The 22250-nt window shown below is 46.1% G+C and overlaps 1 protein-coding gene and 1 long non-coding RNA gene across 14 annotated transcripts in view; one reads left to right on the top strand and one right to left on the bottom strand.

Annotated features, from left to right (window-relative positions):
- DCTN1 (dynactin subunit 1) overlaps window positions 1-20293 on the bottom strand; it is a 32937-nt gene extending 12644 nt beyond the window's left edge. For 4 of the 13 annotated variants that reach the window (XM_076000901.1, XM_012788613.3, XM_076000898.1 and 1 more), the window contains exons 1-6: window positions 19973-20293; window positions 3842-4087; window positions 3500-3578; window positions 3270-3304; window positions 2543-2563; window positions 141-158 (exon numbers count right to left, since the gene is read on the bottom strand). In XM_076000901.1, coding sequence (XP_075857016.1) covers window positions 141-158; window positions 2543-2563; window positions 3270-3304; window positions 3500-3578; window positions 3842-4087; window positions 19973-20293 — 720 coding nt within the window. Of the gene's footprint in view, window positions 1-140; window positions 2518-2542; window positions 2564-3269; window positions 3305-3499; window positions 3579-3841; window positions 4088-5936; window positions 6245-19972 lie in introns of those variants that run through there. The other 9 variants (XM_012788620.3, XM_012788619.3, XM_076000902.1 and 6 more) reach the window with 6 other exon arrangements.
- Window positions 12300-20261, top strand: LOC109730594 (uncharacterized). Its single transcript, XR_002223508.2, has 3 exons — window positions 12300-12389; window positions 19613-19754; window positions 20171-20261. It is a non-coding gene; the product is annotated as an uncharacterized LOC109730594 (long non-coding RNA).
- Window positions 20294-22250: the final 1957 nt, after the last annotated feature.

Below are 22250 nucleotides of genomic sequence, written 5' to 3' on the forward strand. Positions count from 1 at the left end.
CTCTCCCTGCCCCCTACCTCCATCAGCCCCCTCCTCCCCCAACCAGGTAGACAGATGAAGTCGATCAGCCCCCACCCCCACCGCCTGCTGCCACCATTGCCCTGGCAACCCGGCAGCAGGACCAGAGCAAGCAAGAGTACCTTTCGGGCTGTCGGTGCCTGTCTCATCATTGCAGAAAACCAAAGAAAGCAAGGAGAGGAAAGAGAAGGAGGGATAGAGGAGGATAGACAAACACACAGAGGAAGGACAGACGAAGGGAGGGAGGGAAAGAGACCGAACAGAGGGAAAGGCGGCGGAGACAGGAGATTAGTGCATCAAATCCCAACAATGCAGCCTCAGCTTCCCGGTGCAGCAGCTTCCCAGCCTGCAAACGGCTGCCGCTCTGACACAGAGGCCCCTGCAGATGCGCAGCGGGACCACCAGTCTCCGGCAGGCACCAGGGCGGAGCGGCGCCTGGCCCAGTTCGCCAGCTTAGGCTGATGGCAGCCTCAGTGGCCGCAGCACCAGCTCCACCTGACGTCATGCACCCACCCTCCTCTGCTCCATGGGGGTGGAGCCACTGCTCCTCAGTCACCTAGCAACTGCCCAGGGCTCTGCTGGCTCCTCCTCCTCTTCTGACTCACAAAGTCATGCGCAGAGCCGGCCTTGATGCTTCTTCCAAAGAACAGGTTGTGGCTCCTCTCTCTCTTCCCTTGCCCACCCCCAAGAGCTTGCCCCAAAAAACTAGGCCAGGAGCCATCCCAGACATGACGCTTATGGAGCCAGGGCATCCTGTGCGGAGACACAGGGCCTCCCTGCTCACACTCTGTAGCCCCCACAATCCCATCAACTCCACTTGTCTTTTATACGCCCTGGAAACATCCTTATGGTCTCTTTTCTGGCACACACATCTAGAGTGCCCCTTTAGCAACAGGCTTCGGCTCTGAGAAGCATACATAGTGATTAAGAAACCCTAGCAAACATTCCATCTGGGTAGTAGCAGCTCTAATGACAATGGGTGGGCTTCTCTCCCAACCATCCCCTGATTGTGAAAAGTTAAAGCCTGTTTCTAAAGGGCTTCCAGAAAGAACTGAGCACTTAGCTGAGACATCCAGGTTCTCTTCTGCCCTCCCCTTCAAAGCATGCTCTTTTGCTCTGGAACTGGCTTCCCATTCCACATGGGTGAGAGCAGAGGCCCTGTGCTAAGTGATCTGCTTTGTGAGAACCATTGTGAGGAAGACTAGAGACAAGGGGCATTCAACTATTTGACTGACACTTTCCACCGTGAGTACAGAAAGGTGGCACGGGCAGCCTAGGCTGGGCTTTGACACATTTTCTCAGGTAGCTGCCAAAGCCCCAGGATTTGGGCATACTTAGGTCCCAGCCCAGGGTCAGGTCAGGCAATGGCCAAAACTTCTCCATAAATATCAGACTATAGTTTCATGCTCTTCTCTATTCAGGAGCCCGAGGTGAGATAGGAGCCCCAACCAGGAGACAATAATCAAGGGACAAAACCAAGTTTTTATGACTCCGGAATGGGCCTGGCAACCTTTACACCATTGTTTTCCTTACATGCCCCCATTCCAACCCAGAGCCAGGCACCAAAGCGAATATCAGCATGTCCTTTCTACCATGGCATGACTCCAAAGTGAGGACCCATCATCAATCAGGAATCTAAAAGAAGATATTTTCCTCTCCCTTCCAATTGCCCCAAACCAGCAGTTCTCCATGCAATGTCACAAACGCCTGAGACAGACTGGCAACAAGGAAATCACAGTGTTGTACATACAGCACAGTAGGTACGGGTCAGACAGGAACATGCAGGTCACAGACAGCTTGGGCAGAGGTCCACAGCAGGAGCTGGTGTGAGGAAGTGGCCATGGCAGCAATTTAAGAGTTTAAAAAAGTCTGTGGTGGGGAGGGGAGGTGGCACAGTTGAGCCCCACTCCAATGACAGTTGATGGAAGGCTGCAGGGGGTAGGATGTAGGCCTCAGGCACACCACCAGAGGAAGGAGAAGGCAATGAAAGGGTGATAGGGCAGAGTGGAGGTGGGTGTTTATGGCAGCACCCACCCAGAGGCAGGCACAAGAAGACTCTCAGGCTTTCCAACTCAGGACTGTTCTTCCTGTGCTCTGTTCCCTGACCTGTCTCCTTGCACAATCATCTCACTTGGTACTTTCCCCAGTCTCATTCCTGAGTCTACTCTCCCATGGCCCCCCAAGCCCTGGCTAAGTGAGAACCCACAGTAACTCAGTAGATGCTCTATTTCATGCTGCTGCTATTTATAGTTAAATGCTAATAGTCTTTGACTGGGGAGTCTATGACCTGGAGTCTTGGGGCAGGGGGAAATTGTCATTAATCAGTGCTACCTGGGCCTGGACACTGAGCCAGATGTCCTTGCACACATCAAAGGAACTCTGAGAGCCAAGGCTGCCATTTCCTCTGGTCATCCCAGCCCCAAGGTCACACACACACACATGCAGCAGCCCAAGGACATGCAGGACAGCTGGAGAGGGGGCTCACGGGCCCCACCCACCCAGGCACAAATAGTAAGCACACCACCTTCTTAGGCTTCAGTCCCCGCTGCATGAGGAGTAGGAAAGGGCAGAGTTAGAGAACAGACATTGCATTGTATTAGCTGGCCAGACATTCTGAGCGTAAGTGTTAAGACCAACTTAGGCATACACAGGTAAGAGGGGGGACTCAGGTCACTGCCAAGCCCTGGACAAGAGAGATGAGGGTTTCTTCAAGGTTCAGCTTCCAGGATGTCCACACCCTGGCCCAGAGAAGCTGCAGTCTGGAGCCCCACCTCACACACCCTGCACAGAGTGACAGAGGGGAGCTAGGAAGGGCCCTCTGTGTTCAGCCTAAAATAGGAAACAGAGGGCCCAGCTCCTTGACATTCACTTGTTAATAGGAGAGCTCCTTCTTCCTCTACCTTCTACCCTACCCCTACCCTCAGACCCTTTAAACATTAGCATCTTTAGATACCAAAAGGTAGAAAGTTGGGTACACTACTGGGGTCAGACCTGTCATTCCTATCACCCTCAACTCGCCACCATTTGACCCTGAACTTCTGGAGCCTAAGAGTTTTTCCCTGCTACCACCTTTACTATAACTATAATACAGCAATTCATACCCAGTCAGCTTCTTTCTTAGGGAGGCTGGAGAGACTAGAAGGTTAACTCAGTTTAGATTCACCTACTGTTTCTACCTGCCTGGGTAACCCTCCTTTGGTTCTCTTTCCCCTCCCTCTATTACTTCCTACTCCCACCCCCAAACCACTCACCAGTTTGCTAGTCTTCGCAGTTGTATCAGTTCCCTCTGTGAAAGCAAACAGAAACAAAGTGTGTGCTTGTATAGAGGGGTAGGGCAGAGAACATCATGGTGGGTAGGGCAAGACAAGGGAATATGGTAGTAATGGAAAAAAAATCTCAGGGTCCACTGTGGCTCCATGTTATGAGAAAAGTCCTGGGGACTCCTGTATGTGCTGAGACAACTTAAATGGGTGGTTGTTACCTCTTTTGAGGACTTTTGAAGCAGAAGAATCAGGTGTCTCTGGGGAAGTAGTATCTGCTCCATCTTCAAATACCTGGATCTGAGGCCACAGAATAGATTCAATACAGCCAGATCAAGAATGGCTGTAACAAGGGCCACTCCCTGATCTCCAAGCAAGCCAGAAGTACAGGGGAGCTTCCCTAAGGATCGATCTCTGATCTTCCCTCCCCAGCTACTTCCCACTCTTCCAACCAGAGGCTTATGCCCATGCCCAGGAAAAGGAAGTATCAACACATCAACTGCACGAGCAACAGATAAATGCACATACATTCACATATAGACACAGAAGCAGGGGATGAGTACCTGGGACTGGCGCACAAAGATGCCATGCCCTTCATCACAAGTGAAGTACTTCCTGCCTTGGACAGTTCCATCATTCTTGCCCTTTGGTTCATCCAGGATCACGCCTACCCATTTGCCGGTGGCAAAGAGTGTGGCTCCCACATAGGCCACAGTGCCTCGGTGGCCTTTTCCAATTACCTCCACACGGGACCCCACTCTCAGAGGCCGGGCGCTTGCCTCTGCACTCATCCTGCTGCCGCTGGGCGTCTGAAAGAAAGACACATGCAAACATACACAGTTAGAGGCCTCAGGTCAAGGGTGGCATCCTAATGCATAAGAACTGCCCCAGACAGGATTCTAGACTAAGAACCAGAAGTCATTTCCCTGAATCTTATTCTCAGGGTGAGGTGGAGCCCTAAACTCCTCTTTGAAAAATGTCAGTGATGTTATCTTTTAAGACTTCTCCAAATTCCTCTGGAATCTGCTAGAATTTTTAAGAACTTATATTTAAATTTTATAACAAATCAGAATTCATTGATCAATCTGTGAATGTCACCACATGGTTGCTTTCTTAGGAGCACTGCCTCCTTAATTCTCCTCTCAGGAGATAAATTAAGTTCAAGCAAATAACTCAGTTTAGACCAGGCTTCCCACAACCCAATGCCCTGACCCAGGAGCCTGAGCTAGGAAGACAGGTGGATTCAGTGGGTGACCCTATAGAATCCTGTTTCCCTTCCTACTGTCACCTGTATTCCCTGTGGTTCAAATGGCTCACCTCTTCAGAGGCTCACAACTGTGCCTCCCTCCAGACCTTTAAGTTAACACCATGCCTTCCTGATCTGACTCCTCCCACCCCATTCACATACCCACCATGGCACTCCTAGATGCCTCACTGCAGCCCATTCAGACATTCAACTCCTTTCTTTCTAGTTAGAGTCCTGATCTGTCAACTCTCTACCCTCAAGCTCAGGAGACCTCTCTCCCATGCTATGCTGCTATAAAGAGAAAAACACAGCCCCAAGTAAATCAGGTACCTAAGATCTGTCCCTCACTCTGTCTCCCAGACACTGCTTGGCAATCCAAATGTATGGCTTATCACTCCATAGATGGGCAAGGCAAAGAAACAGAGTAAGACACTGTCCTTGGGCAGCTCTCAGCTTCTGACACACCCGTGATGACAGAACACAACACGAAATTAAGTCCCAAATAGGCCCATGGTTTAGAAGAAAATCACACCTAAGCCATTTTTAGCAATAACAACTCCATAAACCAGGGGCCTTGCAGGAAACAGATGAATGAGACATAAAGATGTGACACCACAGTCCTAAAGATTCCACAGGGCTCCCTTCTGATACCCCCCATTTAGCTTCAGAAGGGAGACCTGCCAGAGCCAGGACATCTCCCAGCCTATCATTCACTAATTCCCCTCCCCAAAGAGCTCATACAAGAAGGTGAGGATACAGTTTCCAGGGGCTCCAGGACCCCAAACCACACCTGAGACAGCAGGGTGGCTCCCATGGACCTGACAATAAAAGGAATTGCCAGTGACATCAAGGCAAGACCCAAAGTCAGAGACTACCCCCATTTTCCAACCCCAATAAGCCTCTCAGAACCAGGTGGACACACAGTAGGTACAAATTCAAGCTGAGAAGAGAGAGAAAGCAAGTGACAAACAACAAAGCAGCTCTAAAGAAAGGTTTCACTGTAAGGCCTTTCTGACCCATCAACCCCATTCTGAGTCCCCAAGATAGTCTGGCAGCTGTCAGGAACCCCTGGCTTGAGGGCCAATTACAGTCAGAGGTCAGGTCTTACCCGTCCCCATTTAGAACCCAACCCTGGGAACCTGTTTCCCTTTCCACTGTCACTTGTATTCCTTGTGGTACAAATGGCTCTCTTAGGCCTCACCTTTTCAGAGGCTCACAATTGTGCCTCCCTCTAGACCTTCAAGTTAAGGTGTCCAGCCTAACACCATGAGGGCTTTGAGGGCTCCTAGAAACAGACTGTGAGTGTGCCCAGCTGAGTTCCAGCCTATCTCCCCAGCCCCCATAGCTGTCCACAGGCACCCAGGCCTTCGCCAGCAGCCCTCCCAGGGCCACCCCAGATTAGGGCCACTTACCCGGCTGTACACGTGCCTCTTGCTCTGGGCCATGTTGCTCACCCGGCCTCTACCCCCTCCCCCAGCTGGCCAAAGACAGAGAGAAAAGGTAGGAACCTAGGCAGGAGGGTCAGGGCGCTGGGCCCTCATGGACAGACACAGGAGTCGTCAGGCACGGCCCTCCCCAGTCCATGGGCCTCACTCGGTGGCCTACAGGGCTAAGGATGGGGGCAGTGATGGGGGCTGAGGAGCAAGTCCCCTTCTGCTGCCCGAGGATTCCTGAACCAGAGACACCGAATCCTGCTTGCCAGCTGATGAGTCTCACTCTGCGCTAGTGCTGCTCTAGACTTGTCAGGAACCGTGCTAGCCTCTGGGTCCTAGTGCCCCACTGCTTCACCTGGGCCAGGGACTAAGGGCTGGGCCCACACCACAGACCCTCAGCACTCACCTCTAGAGTATACTGTCCTGGGGCTGGAAGCACAGTTCTGATAAGTCCTCCTACTCTGCACCCCCTCACCATCACTGTCCCCACTACCCACAGGATATAAGGCCTTGGCAGGCTCACAAGCATCAAGGAACATTTCAAAATAATTAGCTGCCTAGGGCCTCCACACAGCCAAAATAAGGGTATCTCAACCTCTTTCTGGTGCTCTTCTCTCTTGCTCCCCTCTCTAAACTCTGGACTCAAGGTCCAAATACATGTGATTAGGGCCTGGATTTCAATCTCACACTGGGCCAGAGGAGCAAGGCCCTGCCCAATAAACTGCAAAGGAAGGGCAACAATGGAGGCAACTGCATACATACAACAAAGCATGACAGGTACCTCATGCCCCTCTACACTGGCAAAGGTTACTCTTCCTCCCTTCTGGTTGCTGTAAGGGGCCAGGTTGTGAAACCCAAGAGCATCAAATTCAACTGGATCACTAAAGGCAGTGGACAAAAGCAGAGAGCTCCACTTTCCCCTTGTAGCACAAGACCCAGTCCACCTCAATCACCTGCCCCTTGTACTCTTGGTATTGCCTCCTAGCATCACAGACCCAATGAGATGTTTTATCTTCTACATATTTCTGTGTTTCAAAAAAACTCTTTAGGCCGGGCGCAGTGGCTCACGCCTGTAATCCTAGCACTCTGGGAGGCCAAGGCAGGCGGATTGCTCCAGGTCAGGAGTTCAAAACCAGCCCGAGCAAGAGCGAGACCCCGTCTCTACTATAAAAATAGAAAGAAATTAATTGGCCAACTAATATATATATAGAAAAAATTAGCCGGGCATGGTGGCACATGCCTGTAGTCCCAGCTACTGGGGAGGCTGAGGCAGCAGGATCACTTGAGCCCAGGAGTTTGAGGTTGCTGTGAGCTAGGCTGACACCACGGCACTCACTCTAGCCTGGGCAACAAAGCGAGACTCTATCTCAAAAAAAAAAAAAAAAAATTAGCCGGGCATGGTGGCACATGCCTGCAGTCCCAGCTACTCGGGAGGCTGAGGCAGCAGGATTGCTTGAGCCCCGGAGTTTGAGGTTGCTGTGAGCTAGGGTGATGCCATGGCACTCACTCTAGCCTGGGCAACAAAGTGAGAGAGTCTCAAAAAAAACAAAACAAAACCAAAAACTCTGTAATAACCATGTATTACTTTTATAATTAATTTTTTTATCTAATGAGATTATACATTATATGGTGAGAGGTCTCCAAGGAGCTATACAACTATAGCAATTCATTTACTTACCCATCCACCATGTGCTACGAACCAACAGGCCAGGGTCCCTGTTCCTTAAGTAGCCAACAAGGCTAGACTAGGGTCTGACCTGTGGCTCCACAGGGTCCAGTATAGATCTAGATCCCTTGGGCCTAGGGATATGGGTCCTTTCTGCGTGGGGCTTCCCTCACTGACAGAAGTGACTTCCCCGGCTCTGCCCTCTTTCTAAGGCATGCCAGGTAGCCCAACAGCCCAAATGATATTCAAAAGCCAGAAACATGGCCCCGACTATGGCCTTTCCATATCTTCAATCCTGGCCGGATTCCCTAGGAAACCATTTCCCTCCTTCCCTGCAAAATCTCCTTGTTGTCTCCTCCCTTCCCTATCTATCAACACACAGGTGGGCAGGGCCATGTAGGTCCTTGCAGCCTGGACTTCACATTTTCAGAGCACTTTTAAAGGTCTACAGGGTACCTTAAAACACATCATTTTATCATAGCATGGCTGAGTACTGGTTCTAGACTCATGCTGCTTTCTTGGCTTTACTACTTGGTAGCTACATAAACTTGGTCTAGTTACTTAACATCTCTAATCTTCAATTTCTTTTTTCTTTTTTTTTTGAGACAGAGTCTCACTTTGTTGCCCAGGCTAGAGTGAGTGCCGTGGCATCAGCCTAGCTCTTAGCAACTCCAAACTCCTGGCCTCAAGCAATCCTGCTGCCTCAGCCTCCCGAGTAGCTGGGACTACAGGCATGTGCCACCATGCCCGGCTAATTTTTTATATATATATTAGTTGGCCAATTAATTTCTTTCTATTTATAGTAGAGACAGGGTCTCACTCTTACTTAGGCTGTTTCAAACTCCTGATCTCAAGCAATCCGCCCACCTCGGCCTCCCAGAGTGCTAGGATTACAGGCGTGAGCCACCACGCCCAGCCTCCAATCCTTAATTTCTTCATCTGCCAACTGGGAAATAACAAAGGACATATCTCAGAGAGGTGTTATAAGGATTAGCCAGTATAATCTATGTAAAAAATTTAGAAAAGTGCTTGGTATTTAGTAAGTGCTCAATAAAAGTTGGCTAAGAACAATGTCAGTATCATACACGTTCAATACAATAACCTGATAGAGAGACAGGCCAGGCATAATGCTGACAAGGAAACAAAGGCTTAGAAAACTGAGCAACTGTCTTGAAGTTACATAGATTATAAGGAGCAGAACCAACCTGACCCTGATCCCTCTGTGCTTTCTACTACTCCTCACCATGACCACACACACCTCTAGCCTTCCAAGGCTATGTTCTTCCTCTAGACCACATTGCCTTCAAAAATTCAGAAGAGCTTGAATCTAAGAATAGCCTCATAATTCATTTGTCACATAGGCATAAACGTCACCGAACTTCTTGGAGGCTGTTTATTCCCCTATAAAATGGTAATATTACCTGCCAAATCTACATTAGTATTATGAGGCTCAAATAAGATAAAGCACATAAAAGTACTTTATAAAAACTATCTTCCACTGCTCACAAAAAAAGAAAAAAAAAAAGTACTTTATAAAAACTATAGAAGTTACAGAAATACAAAGAATTATTATCTGACATGACACTAGATGGTATTAATATATAAGTCTTAAAATGTCTATACAATAAATATTATAAGGAATTATAGATAGGAGAAGGTAAACTAGAAAGAAAAGGGGTACCTGATTATGCCTTAAGTTACGGGAATTTTTATTTTATATGTGGAGAGGTAAGGCCACAAAGCACTATAAGTTGTGAGCACAGTATGAATAGAGTCAGAAATAATTTTGTTTGACTAGGGAATATTAAAGAAGATTAATTTAGGCCGGACGCCGTGGCTCACGCCTGTAATCCTAGCACTCTGGGAGGCCAAGGCGGGTGGATTGCTCGAGGTCAGGAGTTCGAAACCAGCCTGAGCAAGAGTGAGACCTCGTCTCTACCATAAATAGAAAGAAATTAATTGGCCAACTAATATATATAGAAAAAATTAGCCGGGCATGGTGGCGCATGCCTGTAGTCCCAGCTACTCGGGAGCCTGAGGCAGTAGGATCACTTGAGCCCAGGAGTTTGAGGTTGCTGTGAGTTAGGGTGATGCCACAGCACTCACTCTAGCGTGGGCAACAAAGTGAGACTTTGTCTCAAAAAAAAAAAAAGAAGAAGAAGATTAATTTAGCTAAAGTGAAGAATTCTAGATTTCTTCTATCAAACTATAAGCCTTTTGAAACAGAGCCCACAACCTTTCCTCTTTATGATCCAACAGCCCTTAGTCAACTATTTATTGAATAAATAAATATATTAACATTGAGATGTACTAGGAGGTAAGTATGGATAGGCAAGGAGTTTAACATCAAGCAGAGACGGGTGGACTTGATTCAATAACAACTGGAAGCCAGTCTTATTCCTGAGCAGGAGACTGCACCGTGAAAACTGTTTCAGGAAGACCAAACTAGTGGCACCTGCAGGATGAAGTGGACGCAGGAGCACCTTGGCAAAGACAAGGGTAACAGCAAGGAGGCTGCTGAAATAATGAACATGCAGTGAGGAGGGTCTAAACCAAGGTCATGAGAGGGAGAAGAAGAAAGAGGACAATTCAGAGATAATACCAAAAAACCTGAGAAGGCCCTATAGATCAGACACAAGGAAACAGGTAGCAGAACTGCATGGGCTCCAGACAGGGATACAGCTTTGGTTCTGTTATTCCCTTACCTGTATGCAAGATATTTAACTTTCTGGGCCCTAGTCATCTATTATGCAAAAAGAAGGAAATAATGTTACCTCACCAGGATGTTGTGAGGATTAAATAAGATTTAAGCAGAGGGGGAGGGGGGACAAGAGCAATATATGTAACCTTAACAGTTGTACCCCTATTATACACTGAAATAAAAAAAAAAAAAAAAAGATTTAAGTAGAGCATTTAGCACAATGCCTGGCACAGAATATGTGCTCAACAAATTGTGGATATCATCTTCATAATTATTGCAAAGGTACATGAATGACAACTTGAACATAGTAGTAACTCATATGTTGCAAGGATAACTGGATGGATCAACAAATGCATGAATAAGTAAATGAACAAACAAACTCAGGAGTTTTCAAGCAAAGAAAAATGTAAGAATGAGGATAGAAACATTAACAGAACTAGGAAAATGGGAAGGGAAACTGAATATGTTAAGAGACAGAAAAATAAGTCCCGTTCCTTAGGGCCTTCTCTGGGGCAAATTAAACCATATACACTAATACACATATTTCACTATCTCCTTAAAAAAGGAATCTGTGTTGTAGCCAAAACAGATTCCATTATCTCCATTCTACAGGTGATAGAACTGAGTCTCAGAGGTCAAATGACTCACCCAACTTTCATGGTCAAAAATGGCAGAGGGGCATATCTGACTATCTGTACAGGTAGGTGGTCCTTCCACAGCATTACTGGGCCCCAGCCCATGTCCCATAGGACAATCCTGAGTTACATGTTCCCTCAGCCAGGGAGGAGTAAAATACTCCCTGGATTTCTAATCCAATTTCTTCCCCCAGTGATATGATATACTGCTAAAATAGCAAGGAAAATGGGAAGAGAGGAGGGCAAAATCTATGTCTATGTCTAATAAACAGGTTACTAATAGTTTAAGAAAAATTTCAGGAAAATAAGATTTTGAGGAATTAAGAAGGAACAAATGAAGAGGGAAAGCCTCTTTTCCACTTCTATCATTTGTCCCTGGTCTGAACCATTTCTACTTTGTTTTTACTGGCACCCCAGCATCCTCTGATATCTCAGTCTCTTGTCTCACCTCACCAAACCTTGATCCTGGGCTAACCCAACTGTCTGCTTTCCCTGACTCTACTCCTAGAGGAGCTGGTCTGAAACCCAGGCAGAGGTATACAGCAGGGCAAAACTACATACCTTTGAAAGCATTAGTAAGGAAGAGGTAAGTGTGAATGTAAGTCCTCCAGGAGTCAGGAAGGAAAAGGGTCTGCTTACTGAGTGGGGAACGGAAGCTAGGGGACCGGAAGCTTGGAAAGCTGGAATCCCGATATCCACAGGAACCCCAGAAGACAACACATACAGAGCCTTTGTTCCTAGGTCTTTCTCCGGCATCTGCCTTACAGATATACATATACAGCTTTAACCCTAAATAGACTTCATTCACCTCTTCAGCTCCTCATTATCCCCCGAATGTCTGCAACCTACTCCCACTCTGAATGCAGTTCTACTCCACCCCAAAGTGTGCCCCCCCCTAAAAAAAATATCCAGTAACTTCCAGGCCCACTTCCATGAGCCCAGGCCTCCAAGAGTCAGAAAGGAAAGCCACATATCTTCAGTAAAAGAACTTCTGCAGGAAGGCAAAAGATACTCGGTACTATACTCAAGGGCTGAAATCCTCTCAGTGGTAGCAGGAGTCCCCCTTAGCCTGTTTAAAGTTCCTGCTAGTTCCTCCCCCAACCAACCAGCAAGTTCCTGGCACTAGGACCCTGCAGACAGGGAACGCTGAGCCTGCGCTCTGAAGAGAGAGATGCACCATTTCACAACTTCAGCAAAAGCCAAAGCAGCCAACAAAGCCACAGCCCCATTGGCTATAATGGGCTCTGCCTTTCGGGCAGCTCACCGGCCACTTCCCAAAAGCAGAACATTCCATCCTTTCTCTTTTTAAACCCACATCATCATCTGATCATAATGGAAATCAATCTCAAGCCACCACGCAAAGGCGTATCCATGGCAACCTCAAAAGGAAGGACACAGAGATGATGCTCCAGTGGCTGCAGCAGGAAAAGGTAAGTCCGTTTCTCTTCCATCTATCTATGCCATCCCACCATTCTCCCCTTTCACTCAAGTCAGGTGTGTACCTTACCTGCAAATTCTATCTACCACACTGGGAAAACACAAAAAGTGAGTTAATAATCATTATGTTATTATATAAGGTTACAGGTCTGCCTCATCCCCTAACTGAATGGTAGAAAAAAATTCTTTTTCTAGGAGATGGGAATGGGGACAAGGTCTCTTCTTATTTACCATCTCAGGTGACAGTCTCATCTTGCAATACCTGACAAATTACTATCAGTCACTTGTCTTCCTAGTCACGATACTGGAAAATCACTCCAGGATTTCAGAGTTTCCCTATGTAGTTGCATAAAGCTGGCAGTAACACTGATCCCACTGCCCTCCCCCCCCCATACCACCACCATGCCCACAGACTGGCATAGTAAGACTCCCTCCTTCGCAGTTGGGAGTTGAGATTAAAATTTCTGCATTCTATGATGCCTCAGGAGAAGGAATCCATTTCTGCAGAGGTAAGAGATTCATCAAACACAAGTACTATTAAGCCTAAGAAATCCTCCATTGCCTCAATTTCCTCTGCTGTCAGATAGGGATAATAACAATGACTTTCTAACAGAATTGTTGTAAAAATCACATGAGAATGCTTGAAAAGCACTTAAAACTGTGCCTGGTTGAAGCACTCAATAAATGTCAGCCATTATCATCACATTCCTCATAATCTTCATTCATCTTCCTGATGAAGGAGAGGCCCACAGTGCAGGATTTCAGTTCAGAGGGTACTCAACATAGCTTACTTCAATTCTGCTCTCTATCTCTTTCCTCCTAACAGTCGTTTTAAGTTTCTTTTTATTTTATTTTATTTTTTTTTTTGAGACAGAGTCTCATTTTGTTGCCCAGGCTAGAGTGAGTACCATGGCATCAGCCTAGCTCACAGCAACCTCAAACTCCTGGCCTCCAGCGATCCTCCCGCCTCAGCCTCCCGAGTAGCTGGGACTACAGGCATGCGCCACTGTGCCTGGCTAATTTTTTGTATATATAGTTTTAGTTGGTCAATTCATTTATTTCTATTTTTAGTAGAGGCGGGGTCTTGCTCAGGCTGGTTTTGAACTCCTGACCTCGAGCAATCCGCCTGTCTCGGCCTCCCAGAGTGTTAAGATTATAGGTGTGAGCCACCGCACCGGCCTGTTTTAAGTTTCTTGTATCACTTTCAAGTCCTTATTCCTGTCTGAGCCCCACCCCTCAGCAGATAACCTTGCTGAGAAAGAAAATTGAGCCTATTAGGTAAGAATTCCTTTGAAAATTTAGATATATCTACATGTATCCATCATTGCCTCTTTCTTCCTAATTTCCTTTCTATCTTTCATTATTCCTCTTTTTTTTTTTTTTTTTTTTTTGAGACAGAGTCTCACTCTGTTACCTTGGCCTCCCAGAGTGCTAGGATTACAGGTGTGAGCCACCACTCCTGGACCCATCACTCCTCTTCAAAGGAAATATAATAGTATCCCTTGTTTTCAAGGCCAATCCTTCCACCATCCTCCGAGGAGCTGATGTAGCAATCATCTTTTCTCTTGTGCCTTCCTTCAATTGCACCCTCCCTCTCTGACTCTTACACATCAACAGAAAACCCATGCTCCACTTGACCTGCCTTTAAGGGGGGAAAAAAAAGAAGAAGAAGAAGAAGAAAACCCATTCTCAAGACTCTTCCATTCTAGGAAAAACTGTCTCTAGTGCCTGCTACTTCCTCCACAAGCTGCCACCATCTCTAATCTTTCCTTCTCTGCTAAATTACTCAAAGTGAGTACACACTCCCTATCCTCATTTCCCATCTACTCTTCAATCCATTGCCATCTGGCCCCACGACACTGAACCTGCCCAAACTTAAAAAATTAAAGGCCCAGGTGATCACAATCTCCTGGCTACCTAACTTCAAGGTGCATTTTCCAAGCTTGACCTACTTGACCTCCTTGCAGCAACTGAGACTGCTGATCCTCTTCCTGGAATCTTCTCCTTTCCTAGCATCCTGGACAACATTCTCTCTTACCTTCCTTCTAGTCTCCTCTGTCATCCTCAGCCTTCTATAAACATGACTGGGAGAGCTCATCCATTCCCACAACTTCAACTACCACCTACACCTACTGCCTCCAGGCAGAGACTCTCTTCTGACCTTAGACCCACATCTTTACCTGTCTGCTAAGTGACACAGAGCCCTCAAGTTCACCATAACCCAAAACATACTTGGTATCTTCCCCCCTACCCCCCAGAATGTTCCTCTTCTATATTCTCTCTTTGCTATTGGCACTACAATCCACCCAAAATAGAAAACTGAGTCATTCTCAACAATTCCCTCTCTCTTGTTCTCAGCAACCAATTAGTCATTACATCTGGTTAATTCTGTCTCTACAATCTCTCTGTTTCATCCCCTCCTCTCCATCTCCACTGACCTAATCCTCAGTTCAGCCCTAAACCATGTATATGTTATTATATGACTCTATTGATACAGGTTCTCCTCCTTCAGTCTATTTCTACAGTTAACTTCCCAAAATATAATCATGCCACTTCCCTGCCTAAAAACCTCCAGTGGTTTCCCTGCCTACAAAAGTGAATCTTCTTAGCATAGCACTACAGGCTATTAAAAACCTGGCCTCACTCTGAATCCAGTCTCATCAATCACCTCTTCTTTGACCCCAAAGATCTCTTATATTCCAGCCACTTGGATCTACTTACCTTTCCCCTTACACTTCTACAAATGTTGCAAATGTCACCAGGACCGTTATCCCTTATCCTTCAAGGTTCAGTTCAATTATCACCTCTCTCCTAAATATTCTTCTGACTTTTCCACATAGAGCTAGTCATTCCCTCCTCTGCCCTCACACAGGATTTTGAATATATCTCCATTATAATATCACATTTTATCTAAAACATTGTTGTCCTTACTCTATCATGAATTCCTCCAGTACAGAGAATTTTATCCATCTCAGTCTCTAAGCAGTGAACACAGTGCTTTGCACAGAGAAAGCACTCAATTTTGAATAGAAGCCTGTACCAACACCAGACTCTAAGGATATAAATTGGCTGTGACAGCTTTCCCAGACAGTAGCTCCATCCCTAAAGACCACCCACAGGAGAAATTAATAGTTGTGCATGTGACCCCAATAGATGTGGCTCTTTCCTCTCTAGATAGGAACCTAAGAAATTAAAAGTGCAGAAATAGCCCATGGTCCTATGGAATTTGGTAGTGACATTAAATCTCAAGTTCATATGCTTGAGAATAAATGAACCACAGAAAGGGCTCTAGATGAAGTGTGGATCTTCTGGGAAATGGCATTAGTGAGGCTTCAGGGACAGCAAAGGCCCATGCTCTGCTGCAGTGAAGCCCTTACGAGATATGAAGGAGCCTGGGGAGGCCAGACTGGATACCTAATCGGTTCATTAGCCAAGTTCAACTAGTATCAGCCTGAACTTCAAGAGAAAAAGGACATAAAGCAGCCAAGTTCAACAGGTATCAGCCTGAACTTCAAGAGAAAAAGGACATAAAGCCAAAGTCAGAGTCTCAAGGTTGGCAAGGACCCTAAGATAGGCTTCATTAGGTAATCTATCAGCTCTTACCTCTTCAAGGGACACTGAGGACTCAGTTCCTATCTCCCTTGGTATGAGACAGATAGCTCAAGTCTCCCCAGTACCACCTAGTAGCTGTAGACAGGCCAAGCAACCTGGGAATCATCTACTATAATTCCTCCTAACCTGGGGCTTCAGGCAGCCACTAGCAATGATAGAGTTGGCAGACCAAAACCTAGAGTGGCAGTTGTCAATAGTATTATGATTCTCCCAACTATTCTGACTCTTCCCTAAGAACTTCTTCTCTTTTGTATCCTCATATCATTCAGGTCCAACTTACCAATTCTTCCCTAGTATTGCCTCCTGCATCCTTCCCTTCTCCTCCATTAACACTCGCATCACTTTGGTCTGCCATTTAATAGCTTTGAAAATTAAGGCAAATCATTTACCCTCTTTGGTGCCTCATCTATAAAATAGGATAACAGCCTGCCTACCTCACAGGATTACTAAGTCAAATGAAATCATGTTTGTGAAAGGTTCTATAATCTGTAAAGTGTTATGCATAAATATAAGGCATTATTGTTATCATCAACCAAAGTCCTCTATTACTGCTATGTGAAGCCTATCTGGCTCCCTGCCTCTCTCCTTCTCACCACCTTACACACCACAGTAAGACAAATACATCCTCTAAAATACTGCTTTGGCCAGGTGCCAAAGTACAGGGATCACACCTGTAATCCCAGCACTATGAGAGGCTGTGGGAGGAGGATCCCTTGAGCCCAGGAGCTCGAGACCAGCCTGAGCAATACAGCAAGACCCCATCTGTACAAAAAAATTAAAAGTAATAATAGTAACTAGCCAGGCATGGTGGTGCATGCCTGTCATCCTAGCTATTCAGGAGGCTGAGGCAGGAGGATCGTTGAGCCCAGGAGTTGGAGGCTGCAGTGAGCTATGATCATGCCACTGCACTCCAGCCTGGGCAACAGAATGAGACCCCGTCTCAAAAACAACAACAAAAAACTGCTTTGTCCATATACTCATCTGCCCAACATCTTTCACTGACATTTCTTTTTTTTTTTTTTTTTTGAGACAGAGTCTCACTTTGTTGCCCAGGCTAGAGTGAGTGCCGTGGCATCAGCCTGGCTCACAGCAACCTCAATCTCCGGGGCTCAGCAATCCTACTGCCTCAGCCTCCCGAGTAGCTGGGACTACAGGCATGCGCCACCATGCCCGGCTAATTTTTTGTATATATATATTTTTAGTTGGTCAATTAATTTATTTCTATTTTTGGTAGAGACAGGGTCTCGCTCAGGCTGGTTTCAAACTCCTGACCTTGAGCAATCCGCCCGCCTAGGCCTCCCAAAGTGCTAGGATTACAGGCGTGAGCCACCACGCCCGGCCTTCACTGACATTTCTTAATCAAACAATCCTGGATTTGACATATACAGTCTCATCTCTGCACCACTCTCAGCTGCTTCAGATGCTTTCCCTAGTCTTGCAAGCCACACCTACCCTTCAAAATCCAGCTAAAGCCTTACTAAACTCCATGCAGAACAAGGGCAAATTTAAGACATTTTTTTCTTTTTCTTTTTCTTTTTTTTTTTTGAGACAGAGTCTCACTTTGTAGAGTGAGCGCCCTGGCGTCAGCCTGGCTCACAGCAACCTCAATCTCCGGGGCTCAGCGATCCTACTGCCTCAGCCTCCCGGGTAGCTGGGACTACAGGCATGTGCCACCATGCCCGGCTAATTTTTTGTATATATATTTTTAGTTGATCAATTAATTTATTTCTATTTTTGGTAGAGACAGGGTCTCGCTCAGGCTCGTTTCGAACTCCTGACCTTGAGCAATCCGCCCGCCTAGGCCTCCCAAAGTGCTAGGATTACAGGCGTGAGCCACCGCGCCCAGCCAAGACATTTTTTTCTTAACACAATGGAAGAGTTAAGGACAATTCCGTTTAGAAATAACATCATAGAAACAGCTATCATCTAATACCTTAACAGTCAACTTTTTAAAGAGGGATTACACTTTTTTTTCTGTTTGATTCTAAGAGATAACCTAGGACCCACAGAATGGAAGCTGCAGAGATGTATTTCAGCAACATGAAGAACTTCCTTATTGAGCTATTCCAAGAATAAAATGGAATGCCTTATAGGTAGATAATTCCCTATTATTACAAATCACAAGCCAAAATCACAAAATTTGCTAAATCAGCAAGAAATTTAATGGAAGCCAACCATCACAAGGGTAACTGAACTAGAATCACAGTATTTTAGATCTGAAAGAAACCTCAGAGATCTTTTAGTCCATACTTCTATTTTATAGATGAAGTGACTCTCCCAAGGCAGCACGGTTTGTTCTGGAAAGCAGAGAACAGAACATGGTCTCTAACTTTCAATCCATTAATTGACACCTTTGCTACTCAAGAGTATGATAGACCAGGAGTGGTGGTTCACACTTGTAATCCTAGCATTCTGGGAGGCTGAGGCAGGAGGATCACTCAAGGTCAGGAGTTCGAAACCAGCCTGAGCAAGAGTGAGACCCCGTCTCTACTAAAAAAATAGAAATAAATTGGCCAACTAAAAATATATAGAAAAAATTAGCCTGGCATGGTGGCGCATGCCTGTAGTCCCAGCTACTCAGGAGGCTGAGGCAGAAGGATTGCTTGAGCCCAGGAGTTTGACGTTGCTGTGAGCTAGGCTGACACCATGACACTCTAGCCCAGGCAACAAAGAGAGACTCTGTCTCCAAAGGAAAAAAAAAAGTATGATAAATGGACCAGTGGCATTAGTATTACCTGGGAACTTGTTAGAAATGCAGAACTGGGTACAATGACCACTATTTGGCTGATAGGCACACTTATAGCCATGACTCAAGCATTACAAAAGTGATCCATGTAACAAAAATATTTGTACCCCCTTAATATTTTGAAATAAAAAAAGAAATGCAGAATCTGTATTTTAACAAGATTCTGTTAAATGTTATGCACCATTGAAGTTCAAAAAGCACTGACCTACAATGCCTTTTCTAAACCTTGAGTTTCTAATTCTGGAACTGCATTTCCCAAACTGTTCCAGATTTTAAACATAGGCACCACCCAAGAAAAACTTCATAGCCCAGTAAAATTTGGGAAACCCTCCACAGCCCCAGTTGGAGATTCATGGTAAATATCATTAGCATATTGAAGGCTCTCAAACACTCTGTAATAAAGAAAACTTAAACCACGAATTTTCTGAACATACTTGAGCACAAAATGCCTTTTTAAAAGTAAGCATCTCTTTAAACATCCGTAGCTCAGGGTTTGGCAGTACCCCAAGTAAAGAATGTCAATCTCCACCTCACAGCTCTTCGCCTCTCAGTACCTTAAGTCTACAGGAGTAACAAGTGGTCAATATGGGCTTGCTGGTCTCCTCACTGCAATAAATAAGGGCGTTTTCAAATCTCTGCCTCTTTTAAAGCAGCAGAGTTCCTTGTCTGTGTGATTTAGCTGTGGTTCTGCCTAAAGAGGGATGCAGAAGATGACTTCTCAAGCATCATCTTGCCGGCTAAGGCGGACCCCGGGAATGGAATCACAAACACACCAAACCCATAACCAGACTCCCATGCTTGAGTCCTCTATGATCTTTCTTTCCGTATGACACAAATTTCTCAACCATGTGCCCACAGGAAACCTGTGGCTCCGTGTGGATTCAGGGGTGCCTTGAGGACGCTCCCAGGAAAGGAGGAGGAGGACCCTTGCAGTTCTGCAGGAACTCTGAGGCGCAGGCAGTCTGACCCCGGGAGAACACTGCCAGGCTGAAGAGCTCAAGTAGGTCGGACAGGCCTGGGGTTAAACGCTCAGGCAGAGCCCCCAGACCCTGGTGGGCGCCCTCCCCTGCCACGGCCCACCCCAGCCAACCCCGCCCAGCACACTGGGCTCTGTGCCGCGCCCTAGGCCAGCGTCAGATCCCTAGCCCACCGCGGGCGACCTCACGAACTTGTAGGGGGCGACAGAGCAGACAGCTGGCAGGGTTGCTGCCTCCGTACCTGTCCTGTCAGAGGCTCGGCGCCCGACTCCAGCCCCACCGGCGACCGACGCCCAAGACCCTGCGGGGCTGGCCCCGCCCGGCCGGCCCGCGTAGGCTGCCCGACGCGCCGCCTGTCCCTTCCAGGACCACCCAGAACCCCTCGCCTCCGAGGCCGGGGATGTTCTGGCTCCCAGGAACACGCTACTCTTTCCCGCAGCCCCACCCGAGCTGAAAACGGCGCGCCGAGCGTGGCCGAGAAGACATCGATCAGGCACAAATCTGGACACCTGGGACGAGATATGCGCACGCGCACTGTGCCTGGGAAGACGATTAGGACCATAAGGGAAAAGCGCGTCCTGGAGCGCGTCCCCTGCCGGCGAAGGGGAGAAGGCGTAGAGGGTCTTGAGGACTCATTTGCAAACTTTTCCGTACTAAACTGTTAATTAAAACGACAACGGAAAAAGCATATTTCATCGATTAACTTGGGAAAATAATTAAATTTTGCTGCTACTCAGTATCACCCATCATGTGGGGATATAGGCATTTTTATGACCTTGTAATCAGAATATAAAATAACGCAAATTTACATAATGGCATTTTGGCACTTTTATATTTAAAAAAAATTACGAAGTACAAACTTATTGAACCAATGCGCCAACTTCTGATAATGTGGCCTACAGAAATAATCTAACAAGTATGCAAAGATATTTGTACAAGGATGTTGGGAGAGCCAGGATTTGGATTCGAATTCTAACTACAATTTACTAGGTATGTGAGATCTTGAGTGGGTTACTTAACCTTTCCGTGCCTGTTTCCTCATTTATAAAATGAGAACGTTAATGGTGGTATCTATCTCATTACGTTGTTAGGAGGATTAAGTGAATCCATTTAAAGAGTCTGAACTATAACTATATAATATTTACGTTTATCTCAGTTAATCTCAGATTGAAAACAAACTGAAAAATTCACAAAATAGACGGAGGAGTGGGGGTGGGGTGTAAATAATAGAAGGAATGAATTGAGCACTCCACTCTACTTCTCCTGCTGTCTTTCCCTTTTTACCTTCTAAATATTTCTAATTATTATTCTGAATAGATAATACATTTGCATGGTTCAAAAATCAAAACAATATTTAAAAGTATGCACTGAGAAGCATCCCTTCAACCCTTATTCCCATCTACTTTAACCCCTATGTCTGCTACTAATAATCCTTGTTATTAGTTTCTTGTTTATCTTTTCAGTCTTTTATGCAAATACAAGCACATATGACTATATAGTCTTCTGTTTCTTATGCAAAAGGCAGCATACTATATACACTTGCACCTTGTTTTCTTAACTTAACAATCCTGGATGGCTCGGTGTAGTGGCTCACGTCTGTAATCCCAGCACTCTGGGAGGCCAAGGTGGACAGATCACTCAAGGTCAGGAGTTCGAAACCAGCCTGAGCAAGAGCGAGACACCCCCCCCTCTACTAAAAATAAAAAGAAATTAATTGGCCAACTAAAAATATATAGAAAAAATTAGCCAGGCATGGTGGCGCATGCCTGTAGTCCCAGCTACTCCGGAGGCTGAGGCAGGAGGATCACCTGAGCCCAGGAGTTTGAGGTTGCTGTGAGCCAGGCTGACGCCACAGCACTCTAGCCCGGGCAACAGAGTGAGACTCTGTCTTAAAAAACAAAACAAAACAAATAATCCTGGAGATTCAATAACTTAGAGATCTTCCTTATGTGTTTTTTCAGCTTCATAGTACTCTACTGCATAGATACACATAACTTTAACTTCTTTTTTTTTTTTTTTTTTTTTTTAGAGATAGGGTCTTACTCTGTCACCTGGGCTGGAGTACACTGGCATGATCATAGTTCACTATAACCCTGAACTCCTAGCCTCAAGCAATCCTCCTGCTTTGGCCTCCTAAAGTGCTGGGATTACAGGTATGAGCCACTGCACCCAGCCTACACATAATTTATTAACCTGTTTCTTCTATTAAATAGCTGCATATTTTGTTTCCAGGCCTTTAGTATTACAAACAATGTTGCAATGAATCACTTTGCATATAAGACATTCCATACAGGAGCAGGCATATCTGTAGGATACATCTGGGTCAAATAATAATGAATCTATAATTTTAGTAGAAATAGTCTCCACCTCTTTCAAGTAAAAATAAATGGTGTAAAAATTAATTTGCCTGGCAGAGTGGCTCATGCCTGTAATCCCAGCTACTCAGGAGGCTGAGGTGGGAGGATCACTTGAGGCCAGGAGTTCAAGACCAGCCTGAGCAACATAGACTTCATGTCTAC

The sequence above is a fragment of the Microcebus murinus genome, chromosome 3 (assembly GCF_040939455.1).
Source record: "Microcebus murinus isolate Inina chromosome 3, M.murinus_Inina_mat1.0, whole genome shotgun sequence".
Classification (NCBI taxonomy): Eukaryota; Metazoa; Chordata; class Mammalia; order Primates; family Cheirogaleidae; genus Microcebus; species Microcebus murinus.